The sequence below is a fragment of the Poeciliopsis prolifica genome, unplaced genomic scaffold, assembly GCF_027474105.1.
Source record: "Poeciliopsis prolifica strain line A6 unplaced genomic scaffold, Auburn_PproV2 SCAFFOLD003, whole genome shotgun sequence".
NCBI classification, from domain to species: domain Eukaryota; kingdom Metazoa; phylum Chordata; class Actinopteri; order Cyprinodontiformes; family Poeciliidae; genus Poeciliopsis; species Poeciliopsis prolifica.
In genome coordinates, this window is record NW_026562378.1 from 8,495,916 (window position 1) to 8,511,069 (window position 15,154).

Below are 15,154 nucleotides of genomic sequence, written 5' to 3' on the forward strand. Positions count from 1 at the left end.
TTACTCATGTGCTTGTGCTCAGTCATGTTTCATGTCTGGATGATGCAGAAAAGGTCCAAGGAGTGTTTATCAAAAAGTGCATGGAAGTTTTCTGCGGAGCAAAAACAAAAACAAAAACAAAAAAAAAAAAAAAAAAAAAAAAAAAAAAACATTTGACAGACTTTACTGTATCTGACGGGAAGGAGGAGGTGAGAGTGAGTCAACTCTCGTCCTGTTTCTTTCTCTCCCCCTCCGGTTTGCTGAGGGTTGTGTCACACCCCTTTTCTCTGACTGGTACCAGGGGGGTTAAATAGGAGACCGAGATAACGGCAGAGAGGCATCGCTTTCTGCGCCGAGCGAGACATTCATTCAACCACAACCGCAAACTTTGGAAAGCACCGCAGCAGTTATGGCGCAAGGTAAGGAAATGCGTCCGGACGCTTTTGGTCAAAATCTAACTTAATCTGGTTGTTAGAGGGTGACGTCACGAGCCTCGATCGCTTGAAATGCGTTTGCTTTATTGGTTGCAAACAACCTAAGCTGATTGGTTTATTCTGCAGACATATTTTTTGGTTTGATCGCGCATTTAGGTTTGATGCTAAAGTTTTCACATCCACATGAACCTTTGATATTTGAAAGAAAAAAATATGCAGAAACTTATTATTAACAGAAAACAGATCATGTCTTGATTATAAGTAAGAAAGTTCAACTTTAAATCAAATTTACAGACTAATGAAAGACACTTTTTTTTTCTGCCTGACATGAAATCATGTTTGGATCAGTAGAAGTGCAAATATTTCTGTTTGCAAAACGTAAATACGTCCACAGCCAGTAAATGTCATTGTTGTGAAATAGCCTGTTAGAAGCTTACAATGCCATGACATCATCATCATCATCATCATCTAGATTTCCCAAATTGTTCATAGACATGGTCGTCTTATGAACATTTCTGAATCTTTTTTCTCTTTCTTTTATTGATTCAGGCTCATTTATTTGTCAGCATTAGGCCAATAGAAATTATTTTGGTAAAACTAATTAATCTAAAACATAAAAATTTTGAAAAATAAAAAAAAATCATTTTGTGGGATATGTGGTTTTCACACTACAAAATTATTATGATAATTATATATGAATATGGATGATACATACTGAGAACATATTAAATAAAGAGCCAGACAGACAACAGCCTAATATTTTTTGACTGGCAGTGTATCCAAAGAGTCTACCCTCCTTTTCTCCATCAGTCGTCTCACAGTGAGTCTTCACTGTGCCTTGAATATTCTCACGGTTTCACAAAAGAGACTGTTGCTGTTTGGAAACAATTTAAATGAAGCGATGCAAACATTTCCAATGAGCAGAAACCAAACAGGCACCACAAACAGTTGTGGAGCAAAATCCAGCAGTAATTAAATGAGAGAACTCTGCTTCCTACTAGAAAATACATTTTCAATAAACCACAGCAATCTCAGACTTAGTTTTGTTTAATATGACATTTTATTCATTACTCAAATTTTCGGTGTTTGATTTCTTGTGCAAGTCACACTCTTGAAATGGCCATTGACAACATTTGGACTGTAACACAAGATGAACTCTTGGTGGACATTTGACATATTGTTCATCATTTATCAGGATAAATTTCCTGTCATAAAAATAATTTTAATTTATTGATGTCTCAATAAAGTCCAGTTAATGCTGTTAAAATACCCCAAAACTGACAATATTATCAAAACTTTTAATTTTACTATTATCTCCAAAGCCTCAATAAATATCAGTAAATTTGATCAAATGAAGTCACTTTGACTTCATTTGTCAAAGTGAAGTCAAATGAAGTCAAAGTGAAGTTTGACTTCACTTTGACTTCACTTTCTATTTCTATTTCTAAGATAGAAATAGAAATAGATCTATTTCTATCTTTGAAATAGATCTATTTCAAAGATCTATTTCAGATCTTTGAAATAGATCTGAAGACGCCTATTTCAAAGATGGATGTTTTTCAAGAGCTTTGAAAGCTCTGCCATGCATTCACAGCTGAACAGTTTCCCACAAAATAAGCAATAAATTGTTTTTATCCCTATTTCCATCATTACCATAATGGTAACACAGCATATCATGGTCAAAATGTAAACCCCCATCAGTCACCTCTACTCTTGTGATGCAAAACGGTGTGTTTAAGTTTGCTGGTGGCCTGAACACTGGTGGCAAGAAAAGCTATTTTCTTGCCATCAGGCATCAAACACATTCGGTGCGGTTCGGTCCAGCAGCACAGAGCCAGAAGAAAAAGTCTTGGTGACATGAAAGCATGAAAAAATATTTCAGCTTGATGTTTAAATAAACAGCAGCTGCTCTGAGATCATAATAGCCTCTAGAAACAGGTGCAGCTCTGAGCTGCCGCTTAATTGACTCTATATTTGAGCGTCCATCACTCCAGACTGATTTGCGTTAGACACCCAGTGAAGGTCTTCAGAAATGTTCAAAGAGCAACTATCCATGTTTGGATTTTTACGCAGGCGTCAAGCTGAAGGCAGAAGTAAATAACTGTCTCATAGAGATCTGGATACTTTTTTTTTTTTTTTGTCAAAGCTACATGTTGGAGAACTTCTGAATAGCAAACAGGACCTGTTTTTCCTCCTGTTTGTGCATTTATTTCCACCTCCGCAGCACATCTTCAGTCAACAAATTATTGCTAAACGGCCTCATGGCGTCACAAGTCACACCTGTTTTTCGCACAAATAAAGCGTTCATTTTTATTTTAAAAAGCGCCTGTGGTGTAGACCTGGAGTCTGAGTGGGTGTTACCTGTGAGTCTGAAAACTTCCTTCACATCAGAGACTTTGCTTGTTTGTGTTTCCTGGACTGAAATAGTGTTTTTGGTCCCTACTACCGTGTTAAGTCATCCTTATTTAACTTCCCTTTAATGCTCATACTGAACTAAGTGTTGCTGATGACAGAGTCCCTCTGTGCTGTGGGGTCAGGGTTTGAGGTGCGAGAGGAGAGGCACAGGCACACTGAGAAAAAGGCGGGGAATCTCAGGAACCTCTCCTCGTATGATCCGTTCTGGTAGTGAGGTAACTCTAGAAATTTAGCTGCATAAGGTTCCACTTTGTATCACAAATGTGCACCATCTGGCAGCTAGCGCTCGCTCAGTGTTGTGCTTTTTCTTCTTAATTACCAACAATGGACATAAATCTCTGCAGAAAGTTGGGCATCTGTTTCTCATTCCTTTTTCAGACATCATATTCCTAAATCTTGAGGCATTCCATCATATGTTAATAATTGAGCAGCACTCTCTTCAAACTATGAACTTAAAGAAAAGAAACAACCCAATTTAATTTGTCAAACATGGGCTGGTCTAGTTCTGGTTGGATTTGACAATAAAGTGTTGGGTTATGGGTTAACATGGCTCATTTTTGAAACAATCACAGACAAGTGAGTTGAAAAGGATAATCGATAAAACGAATTATTAAACAAGTAATGTTCTTCAGCAACTTAATATTTCCAGACTCATTTGGGTGGAAGCGGAGAGTTTTCCTTTTGTCTCTCTCCAATAGGTACACTTATCAAGTTGTAAATTTTCTCAAAAAAGAATTTCCTGTTTTCAAAGCAGACCTCCTGACAGAAACAACAAAAAAGAAATATTAAACAGTATCATTGGTGGGCCAGTTTGCATTCTAAAAATTGGAACCTAAATTTCCGATTAATCGCAAATTCACTTCCCGTGAACATTCAAAAATTCTGTTTATTAATCACACAATCTACAGAAGCTCGGTTGAAAAAATGTGTTCACTTTTTAAAAGCTTGAAATTTAAATAAAAAAAATAAATAAATAAAAGGGGCGGCAGACATCTTGTCAATGATCTGGAAAAGAAGTCTTCAGTGTAAGAGTCGCATCTCCAAGTGGGGCACTGAGATATCGATAAGGAGTGGTACGGTTTCTGATTACCATTTTTTGTATGTATCTTGTCAAAGTTATGTCTTCAAATAGACATTAGCATGGCCACAAGTAAGAAGTTGATGAAAGGAGGCATGAAGTAATGTATTTTAGTAAAAAATGCTCACATTAAGTGTTCAGAAATCTGTTCACAATGTTAAATGTTTTATATATGGTAGTACTAAATATATAATAGGTCATTAAGGGTTCTTGCTTTGTCTGGCCATCAGTTTGGTGGTGAGGGAGGGAAATGTTGAAGCCCCTGGTCTGGAAATCTGCACCAACACCATCTTGTGTGTAATTTCTTTTTGGATGAAGGCCAAGATTAAACACTGACTACTTCCCAGAAATGTGTTTTAATTAACTTACGTAAAGCAGCAGGAAGCCTTTGTAGCTTCAAGCGAAGATCATCACACTGGGCTTTAAAGTAAGTGGGGGAAATCTAGTCTTCTGACATGCATCGCCATATGTGGAAGTGTTACACAAGAGAACTGTAGCCTCTTGTTTACACAGAAATCAAAGGGTGGGACTGTGAGTGTAACAGCGAGGTCCCTGGAGGAGGGAGACGCTGTCTGTGTTTAGCTTCTATTGAATCATGCAGAAACTAAATGATCTTAATGAATGGTAAAAACCAAACTAGCTGCACTTTGTGTCGGTGGTTATGTATCTGATCTGAAGCGCGCGCACTAAATCCTAATATGCAACCACATCATTTTCTAAATTAGAAAAGATAGTTATGAATTAACAGCAATGATAAATAGAAGTGACAATGAATTATATAAACCGTACTCATCAGGACAGCACTCCACTAAGTAATAAGGATTCTTCATTATAGAACTAAAGTTTATGACATTTTTTTTTCTAAGAATATACTCCTTACCTGGGCTGCTTTTTGCCTTCAAAACTGCTTTATGTTTTTCTGGCATCGATCATATTGACAAGATAGCTTTACATTGTCTGCTGCACGTCTACGATGCTATTTTCTTGTACTATTATATCCCAAATAATACTGAGGTAGCCTGTGGTGCTGAAAGGATCTCTTAAGAAAATATCCCTCAAAATCTAACATATGCATATTGAATTGGAAATTAAGATCTGTTGGACCAGGGAATGGTTGCACAGTCTCTTCGGACTTATGTGAAGTCATTTAAAGGACGCATGCACAGCATGGTAATAGAAAAACAAAATTTGACTTAATTTAAAACAAAAGTATTCTTAGAATACGACAGAATCAGGTTAAATCACTGTTTAGAATGTGTTTTTACATTTTTGTAGTAAAAACACATTCTATTTAAGCTACTGATGGGGCTGTTTGCTTTATTTAAAGCTCTGGACATCGAGCGCTGGAACCTGGAGTGCTTGTTCAACAACACGGACCATCGCACTGACCTGAACGGAGTGGATCGACTCATCGTCAGGAGAGGCCAGCCGTTCACCATCAGCCTGTATCTTCGGTCTGGGAGCTACCAGCCGGGCATCAGCTCTCTTGACTGCGTCGCAGAAACAGGTGCAGTCTTTTGACTTAAATAGTTCTTGTCCACTTTTGAAAAAAATGTGTGAATTTATTTCAATTATGGACTGTCCAAGTGCATTCCTCTCTGGTGGAAAAGCTCTGAGGTCACTTCCTCTCATTCAGGAAGTGAGTGCACTCAGCCACTTAATACTGGGTGTGTTTGTTCATGTTAATTTCCTTTGCAACCTGTTCAAATATGAAGAGAGAAAGGGAGCAACATTCTAGTCCGAACATGAGAGATGCTTCTGAATGTGTTCACTTTTCATCTTAAGGGCTTTGTGCTGCAGAAGCCCTCCTACATTTTTGTGTGTGACTGTAATGAGGCTCTTCTGTTATTGCTGGAAAGCGTAGCTCTTGCTTTGCATTTGTCTTCAGAATAGAAAAAAAAATACCTATCTGTCTCTTACAAAAAGCCTGATAAGTCAACAGCTGCAAACCACCCAATTCAACAGGAAATGTTGAATTGGGTGGAGTGGGAAGTGTGTGCAATCACAGATAATACTATCAGGCCATAAAACAACCATATTCTGATGGATTCAAGTTGGCTCTTCCATTCAAGACAGAAAAAATAACGCAATGCAAAAAGTTGCTTTAGTTGGCAACACTGCTGGAAGATCCTCCAGAGTCCTCTGAACTTTCTTTGGAAAGCATTTACTGATTTATGGCACCTCTGTCCGAACAGTTACTGATGCTTTAAAACTAAATACTTTAATCAAATGTATATTGTCTCTAAAATATTTATATTTGTCCACACCGACACAGATGTTATGTTAAATTTGGCCATTTACTCATGCATCTAAATGTTTTTTCCTGGATGTAACACACAACACACAACTTTGTATTGCAAATCTGCAAGGCACACAATATACTTTATTTTCACTAGTTTGAACTCACAGATTCATATATATTATATATATATATATATATATATATATATATATATATATATATATATATATATATATATATATATTCATCTCTCGCGCCCATTTCCGTCTTGTTCCAGTAGCCCATTTGTCATCAAGGTGCTCTGGTTCCCCAACACCTGACGCAGACCTTGTTTGGCCGGGCGACGTCTGAGCCGGCATGTTACGCAACTTAGTATCTCTCATGGTATGAGGTAGGCAGTAGCTTGAAGGGTCTTGCCTAAGGACCCAGAATGAATTCGAACCCTGCCCTCTCGGGTGATATACTGATGCCTTATGTATTGAGCTATCCAGTCAGGGCAGTAACCCCCAAACTGGAGCAGTGGCTACAACAGATCCCAGGAACAACATCAGACATCTCAGTCCAGAAATGTGCAGTCCTTGGCACAGCCAAGATACTGCGCAGAACCCTCAAGCTCCCAGGACTCTGGTAGAGGACCCGAGCTCAGAGGATAAGAACCACCCGCGGTGGGTGAGAAGGGAATTTATATATATATATATATATATATATATATATATATATAATATATATATATATTATATATATATATATATATATTATTATATATATATATATATATATAATATATATATATATACACATGCCCCTGAACATGACTTACAGTCTCTTCAATGTCATGGATTGCTTAAAAACTAACTCCATGTGATTCCCCACAACCCACCAATAAACATATGGAGAAATCTTACAGCACACAAAATTTAAATTCAGATGCTTGTCAGGTAAATTTGCAAACAATTTTGAAAGATTTGTTTTCTTCTTTCTAACTAACTGTTTTCTTGGTTGTTTTCAGGTCCTCAGCCCTCCGAGCAGTATGGCACCAGGGCCCGTTTTGGTCTCTCTTCTAGCATTGACACCTCCACCTGGAGTGCTACGGTGACCAGCCCCCCTGGGGACATGGTGGCCCTGTCTATCTGCTCTTCTCCCAAAGCTCCAATTGGCCGCTACACCCTCACTCTGGGCCAGTCAGAGAAGATTGAGTTCATTCTTCTGTTTAATCCCTGGTGTCCAGGTGGGTAAACATGCCTGGATCTGGGAGGACATGTCTGTCAAGCAGAGGATCTATTGGAGCTAACAAAAGATTAGACGATCATGTTTCACGCCAGCATGTGTTAAGGATTAGAGCTAACAAGAAGAGGGGATAATAAGTCATAAAAAACAAATAATTGCCAAAACTTGGTACATTTTTCGATAATAAGCTGCAGTAAAGCATTTTAGGAATTTGTTTAAAACGAAAGATCGCCAGTTTGAACTCATGTTGGGGCATTGTGTTGTGTCTTGGCAACAGCGGATGCAGTGTATATGGACAACGAGCAGAATCTGGCAGAGTATGTGCTTTCTCAAGATGGGATCATCTTTCGAGGCAGCAGCAAACACACCATTCCCACTCCTTGGAACTTTGGCCAGGTACCAACACCAACACTGACTCTGTTAACCTCTCCTTATCACCATAAACAATCAATCAGAAGAGCCAGGAGTTTGTCAGAGTGTTGAAGAAGCTCTTCTCGTAAGAGCCATTACGAGAAGAGGAAAATATGCTCTTACAAGATAACCTATGGAAGTTCTAAAACGCTACAAAACCTATGTGTGCATAAATTGTGCTGCATTTACACTTCTTGAAAATGTCTAGCTTGGCTTTGTTTTCACACATTTACAACATACCGTACTACAGGCAAACATTCATTAATTATGTTTGCTGTGTTTGCAGTTCGAAAGTGGAATCCTGGATGTTTGTCTGAGGATTCTGGACATGAATCCCAAATGTTTACGAAATCCTGGAAAAGACTACTCAGGGAGAAGAAACCCCATCTACGTAACCCGAGTGCTAAGTGCCATGGTGCGACCAATTACTCCTCTCCAACGCTTATATTTCACATGTGAATCACTTTTTTTTTTCACATGTGAAGCCAGCTTTTTTGTCGTCCGGCAGGTGAATTGCAATGATGATAAAGGAGTCTTGCTGGGAAAATGGACAGATGGATATGAGGGAGGCGTCAGTCCCTTGGTTTGGCGTGGCAGTGTGGAGATCCTGCGAAATTGGGACACACAGTCCTGTCAGCCTGTTCGTTACGGACAATGCTGGGTGTTTGCTGCCGTGGCCTGCTCTGGTAAGAAACGGTGGGCTATTGGCCTCTTTCGAGAAAATGACTCATCATTTTTGTCAATCAAAAACAGCAAACTTTATCGTCTTTTGTTTTAGTTTCCAGAGCATTGGGCATTCCTTGCCGAGTCACAACCAACTATCTGTCTGCCCACGACACCAATAGCAACCTGGTGATTGAGCGTTACGTCAATGAAAATGGGGAACTCATTCAATCCAGAGAAATGATCTGGTTAGACCTCACTTACATTGTAATTAATGTATGGTCGGCAGTATTATGAGCACTCACATTGTGTAATACATCTTCAGGAATTATCACTGCTGGGTGGAAAGCTGGATGACCAGACCTGACCTCAAGCCTGATTTTGATGGGTGGCAGGCTAGTGACCCCACTCCCCAGGAGAAGAGTGAAGGTAATACTTTTATAATGAGTATGAATGTTTTGAAGAACTATTATCCACCACTTTCAGTTCTGACAATGTCCTCTTTGCCTTAGGAGTGTATTGCTGTGGCCCCATCCCTCTCAGGGCCATCAAGGAGGGAGAGCTTGCGTTCAAGTACGACGCCCCGTTTGTTTTCGCTGAAGTCAATGCTGATGTTGTCACACTGATGAAGAAAAAGGACGGCAGCACTTCGAAAGTTACCACAATTGGATTGGTGGGCCAGAAGATCAGCACCAAGAGTGTTGGCAGTGACAGCAGAGAGGACATCACTCACCTCTACAAGTACCCTGAAGGTACCACAATACAGGGGCGCCGGCCATGGCAAAAAAAATTTGAATTGGGCCACCCAGCTGCTCTTACAAATTTTTTGAGTCTATCTGACCCATCAAAAGCATCACAATTTTAAAGGCCCACAATTGCCTTGATTTATTTGGTCCAATGCTGATAACTAACTAAATATTTACTGCTCATGATTTTTATATGCAACAGTCCACAGACAGTATGCAGGTAGGTTGCTTAAACTTTTTCTGTTATGCTTAGATTACTGAAATGTCTCTCCCAACGAGCAACAGTCATAGGCAATATGCAAAATACCCATAAATCAATGCAGACTTCTCAAAAAATACTTTGTTGTTGCATTTTATTTTAGCTGTAGTATATAACTTTAATAAAAAATATGTTTTCTCCATACTTGTTAAAGCTATGGTAGCTGCAGCATAGCACAGAGCCAGGGGAAGGAGGATGAGCAGCACCACATGAGATTGTGATTGACAGCACTAAAACTGCTTGTTTCCAGCACTTTGAGAAAGTAGAGGAAACAGATTTTTCACAAATTATCTCTCATGCTATACTGTCACAACATAACAGTTTTAACAAATATCTGAAAATATATTTTTACCAAGTTACACACTGAAGCTTCTCAATTTATAACCAATTTATTTAAATGTGTCAATCATTAAAAGCAGAAATAACAGTTTTCAAATAATTCAAAAGAAATATGCATAATTTTGTAAAAAAAAAAAAAAAACATTTTAAAATTATATAAAATCTATTTTTGCAGTACACTATGAATAAGAAAATTGATAAAAATGCATGAAACAAATTTTTTTGGTGATATAATGATTTATTATATATTCCAATCAAGATATGTGTTAATAGTTTCATTATCTTATTAATAATTAAATTATTAGGCTTATAATTCTTATAAATTTAATTTTTAGGCTGATTTGTATTCAGGCAATATCATTGTCTAGATGCAAGTAACGCTTCCTTTATTGAATATGTTGATGGTCAAGCAATACGTTAGCATTAGATTTTCACTTGTGCAACAAAAATAGTAGTTAAAAGATCCCAGCTGCTTATTTGTAAAATCAGGAATTAAATGTGATTGAAATGCATTATAAATATCTGAAAGTGTGACACCTTATTTTAGGATATAAATATCTTAAAAAAGATACACTTAAGTATAACAATGTCAAGGAATCTTTGTTTCCTCTTACTCCTTTCAAAACAATTACTTAGTAGGTTTTAATCTAGCTGTACCTTTTAAATGGATTTAACAGCCTGTGTGACTATTAAAGCAGAAGTTGTGTGGATTAACACAATGCCAAGGTGAAAGTAGATGAGGCATTTTCTGCTGCTGCAGCCCATAAATCCCGCAGGGGTTGCAAGGTCATTTGAAAAGAATTTGAAATCCATCCCTCTATAGAAAAGAAAGATCTTTCACAAGTGGAAAAAATTACACATTTGCCAACCCTCTCAAAAGACAACATATGAGCAAGTTCACACCGAGGTGAAACTATGTAATACTCTGAGACATGCTCACTTAAAGATGTCCGATCAAACTGTGCAGGCATCATTAGCTTCCCACAGTCCCCACATTTCTACATATTTATACAAAAAAACCTGCATGTGTCCACAAATGCCTCATACCATCTATCAGTGCACATAGTGCATTTATATAAGTTGGGGCTTATTGTTAAGTATGAACTCATCTATGCAGGAAATGTGAGGTTATCTGCCCGACAGCTGGATGTTATCAGAAACCAAAGCCTGGAACAAAACGATTGACCCGAGCCAAGGCACAAATGTCCACTCCAGTGGTGCAAAAAGAAAAACAAATCAAGTCATCGAGAAGGCGGATGTTCAAACCTCACCCAGCTGAAAGTATCGGCCTGTTCTTTAGAGAGGGCCATCTATAAACATATGCACGCACAGCTCAGTGACAAAGTTGAATAAGAAAAATTGAACCAACTTCTTGCATTGTGTTTTGAGAGACCGGTTGGGTCATGAAGAATACAACTGTATCTTTACAATATGTGCAAGCATTTGGCAAATTTAAATGCTTAACTTCTGTTGAATAAATGTAATTAGAAAATTTCACGTTCTATTGTGTAAGTTATTTTTGGATTAGTTTTCCTTGGAGTATATGAAGTGTAGTTTGTCATCTGTTGCATGCATATTTTTAATTTTTCTAAATGTGTTCGCCTGCTGGAAACCGTTGAATCAATTGCTGTTGAAGCTTTCTGTTATTCCATAAATTCCTCATCAACTCGTGTATAAAAGACAAAACAACAAATAGTATTTTGAATATTTTAATTTTTCTTTTTGATCACCTAAGTTCCTGTGAGTCAGTGCATTGTGCTTCCACATTCCCAGGATCTGATGAAGAGCGTGAAGCATTCAAGAAAGCCAATCACCTAAACAAGCTTCTCCAAGAGAACCCAGACCCGGGTCTTCACGTTACCATCAAAGTTACACCTGACATGAGAAAGGGCTGCGACTTTGACGTGTTTGCTGTTGTCACTAACAACACCGAAGAAGAGAAGAAGTGTCGCCTGGTGTTTGGGTCCTGCGCTGTGTCCTACAATGGATTTTTGGGGGGGAATTGTGGTTTCAAAGACCTGCTCAATGTTCAGCTCCCACCAGGTGCAGGTGAGTCACGCCACCATCCGGACCAGGGCATCTCTGAAATGATGCTTGTTCTAATTCTGCGAAAAAATGTTTTGTGTGTGACATTCCAGAGAGGCGAGTTCCACTAAGGCTGAATTACTCAAAGTACGGGGACCAAGTCACAGAGGACAACTTAATTCGCCTGGCAGCTCTACTGCACAACTACTCCACAGGAGAGGCCAAACTGGTGATGAGAAACATAGTACTGGACAATCCTGAAATCAAAGTCAGAGTGAGTACAGTTCCAACTTTTTTGTGCACTTTGAGGAGTGCTGCGTCACCAATATGTCAAAATCCTTTTGAGGTTATTCTGTGTGCCAATTATTGTAAAGATTTGGTTTCGATTCTTGTGCATTTCTGCAGCTCCTCCAGAGTTACCTCTGGCCTGTTTCTGTTAGTGTAGGTGCATATCCGTGTTTTGCAGATGTGCCCTTGTTTTTTTCAACTTAGATTTTATAGATGACAATATTCTCCATTCTATTCTATTAATAGATGTGAGATATTAAAAGCTTTGGATATTCTTACATTTTCTTCATCTTCGTAACATTTTCTTTTTCAATAATGTTTCACTAATATTTAACAATAAACATTCACAGAACATCTGGATTTGTACTGAGATAAAATAACACATAGGTGGACTCAGTTGACTAATTATCCTAAATCTCAATGCATTTGAGTACACTGGACTTTATTAAGGGGTGTCACCGGGAAGGGGGCTGAATATAAAAGCATGCAACACTTTTCTGATTTTTTTTTCTTTTGCAAATGCACATCCATTTTCTTCTACCATTTCCACTCTTTAGTTTTGTGCTACTTCTGTGTAGAGCCATCAGTCAACATTCAAATACAGTGAACTGAAATTTGTTGCTGTAACACAAAAATTGTAGAAAACTTCACTCACTGTAACAATCTTTTTGCAAAGCAGTGTTGATAAGGTATTTAAAAAAGATATTTAACAATCAGGTGATTTTAACAGATCAACAGTGCAGACTTTAAGGTGAAGTGGACCAGAACCGTTTTGAGGGCAATCAAAAGGTGTTGTTGTTGAGTGCGTTTAGTAGTGGAGCTACATAGTAGGTAAAGAGGTCAAGTTCGGTTATCCAGAAGCAATAGTTGTAGGGTTGTGCAGAATTGATCAAATCAGTCAGATTTAAATTGCAAAGATAAGCTTCCAAATCCACATTTAAGAGTTGAAAGGTGAATACGCAGCTCTGTGCTGGTAGAAGTTTGACGTGGCAAAGACCATGTAAGAAGCCAGAGTAAATATGCTGTAAATATCAGGTATGCAGATCGACTGCCCAGGAGTGTCACGCTCAGAGACACATAACACACACAGAGACCACAGAAACTTCAGACACAAGCAGAGAGTTACTCCATGGAGGAATTCAGATTTATCTTTAGTCCTTCTGACTTCTCAAACAGCTGCAATGTAACAGCTGTAAAGCAGTCCTTCCCTTCTTTGGTGCTTCTTGTCTCCATTTTCTTTTTTAGGTCACCTTCTGCAGATAAACAATTTGAAGGCTGCTCTGTATAGCTTGTAAACATACCTCAACTCATAGATTTCACTCTGATAATCCGTGTATACCAATGTACTACAGCTTTCTATCAGTCATACAATGTTATGAAGCAGCGTTGGACATCACAGTCAGCGTGAATCTATATTTATTTAATTAGATTTTATGTAAAAATCAACAGAAAACATTGATTAATTGGGGAGGTGATGTAGGAAGATACATATTTCTAAACTTTAACTCAAAAATTTGAATTTGAATTTGAAGTCTGGCATGCCTTGAAAAGGCTTGCTACAAATTCTCGATTCAGTTTAGGTGACCTTTGACTGGGTCAGAAGGTGACTGGCTGGTTGGAGTGGATTTTGAGTCGTGGATCACAAAGTAAAGCAAGTTGAATTCAAATGAGCATCTCAATTTAAGATGATTAAAACCTCTTCACACTTACTTTCTACTTTGTGTTGGTTTACCACATAAAATCAAATACACAGAAGTTCTTAGCTGCAATGTTGCAGGACTTTAATCAAGCTAATGTGTTTGCTCCCCACAGATCCTGGGTGAACCAAAGGAGAACCGGAAGCTGGCTGCAGAGATCAGCCTCCAGAACCCTCTGCCAGAGCCGCTGGACAACTGCTGCTTCAGCATTGAGGGGGCCAACCTCACTGGAGGAAGCATCATCTCCGAGAGGTTGGTAGATTTCCAGCTGCACCTAAAATGAGCTCCTGTTTACACATAATTTTATGTAGGCAGGAGATTAAAAGGAATCCTTGTATTTTGACTGCTGTGTAGAGCAGTTTTAAACACTGTTGCTCTGGCTGCATTACCTCCAGAGATTGTCATAAGCAAGAGTTCTGTGTCTGTGGTGATTTATCTGTGAAATGTTTATGCAATCTGAATATCTGGACAAAGCCTTCAAGCAGCTTTCAGACAAGTAATACTTAAATATTTACCTTCCAGGTTGGGCTGCACGGTGGGACCAGGGGAGGAAGCCAAAGTTAAAATCTACTTCACTCCGACCCATTCTGGCTTGAGAAAACTGGTCGTCGACTTCGATAGCAACAAGTTGTGTCATGTCAAGGGCTACAGGAATGTCATTATTGGAAAATAAAGTATTACATAGACCTGAAGGTAGAAACATATTGCATCTGTTTTTCCATGCTTTTCCAAGCAAATGTACTCTTTTATTTCTACTGACTAAAACAGCTTTTTTTTCCTCATATATTTTTTTTATCTCTTCTCTTGTGTATGTCATTCATTTAAGCTTCCTGTTGTGACAAAAAATACTATATGTTAGCAGAGAACTTTGTTACTCAAGGCATGTATTTCAAACTATTTGTATTTTTAGCATCGCTTCAGATGCTAACAGGACGGACGATGTGTGACTTTCATTTCAGAGGAAGATGCTCTTCCAAGTTTCTCTGCCTTCAGTCTCACATAAGGCAGTGATAGTGACACTCCCAATTAATTTTATGTGGCTTTCCAATTCCAATAGTAAATTTTACTTCTTTCATGTAAAAAACATAATGTCCTGCTCTTTGACATTTTCTGCTAAAAGACTCCCTTTATTGCCATTTTCGTTTTTTATCGACAGTTCACAATGCCAGAATTATGAAGACATTATAATTTAGTACTCTGTAGAAGAATACTGTCAATGTACAATCTCGAATAAAGTGCTTTTTGTAAAATATTGGGAATATGGCTCTTTGCTTTGGGAATTGACTCAGTCATAAAAAGTTTGTGCAGCAAACCATTTTTCTACAAGATATTACATCTACACACTGGTTGA

General features: G+C 38.3%; 1 protein-coding gene across 1 annotated transcript; it reads left to right on the top strand.

Annotated features, from left to right (window-relative positions):
- Positions 1 to 295: 295 nt before the first annotated feature.
- tgm2b (transglutaminase 2b) lies at positions 296 to 15,055 on the top strand. The gene is made up of 13 exons (XM_055021785.1): positions 296 to 398; positions 5,234 to 5,413; positions 7,158 to 7,376; positions 7,653 to 7,771; positions 8,073 to 8,201; positions 8,295 to 8,472; positions 8,565 to 8,697; positions 8,775 to 8,878; positions 8,962 to 9,201; positions 11,567 to 11,842; positions 11,932 to 12,092; positions 13,919 to 14,055; positions 14,326 to 15,055. Exons 1-13 carry the CDS (start codon positions 389 to 391, stop codon positions 14,474 to 14,476), a joined length of 2,037 nt encoding a protein of 678 aa, XP_054877760.1. The 5' UTR covers positions 296 to 388; the 3' UTR covers positions 14,477 to 15,055.
- The last annotated feature ends 99 nt before the right edge of the window (positions 15,056 to 15,154 follow it).

Excerpts from the sequence above, each read along its gene's own strand:
- tgm2b (XM_055021785.1), top strand. Across the intron at positions 7,377-7,652 it reads GTTTAATCCCTGGTGTCCAG|CGGATGCAGTGTATATGGAC; the intron begins GTGGGTAAACAT and ends TCTTGGCAACAG. Across the intron at positions 8,202-8,294 it reads CCCGAGTGCTAAGTGCCATG|GTGAATTGCAATGATGATAA; the intron begins GTGCGACCAATT and ends GTCGTCCGGCAG.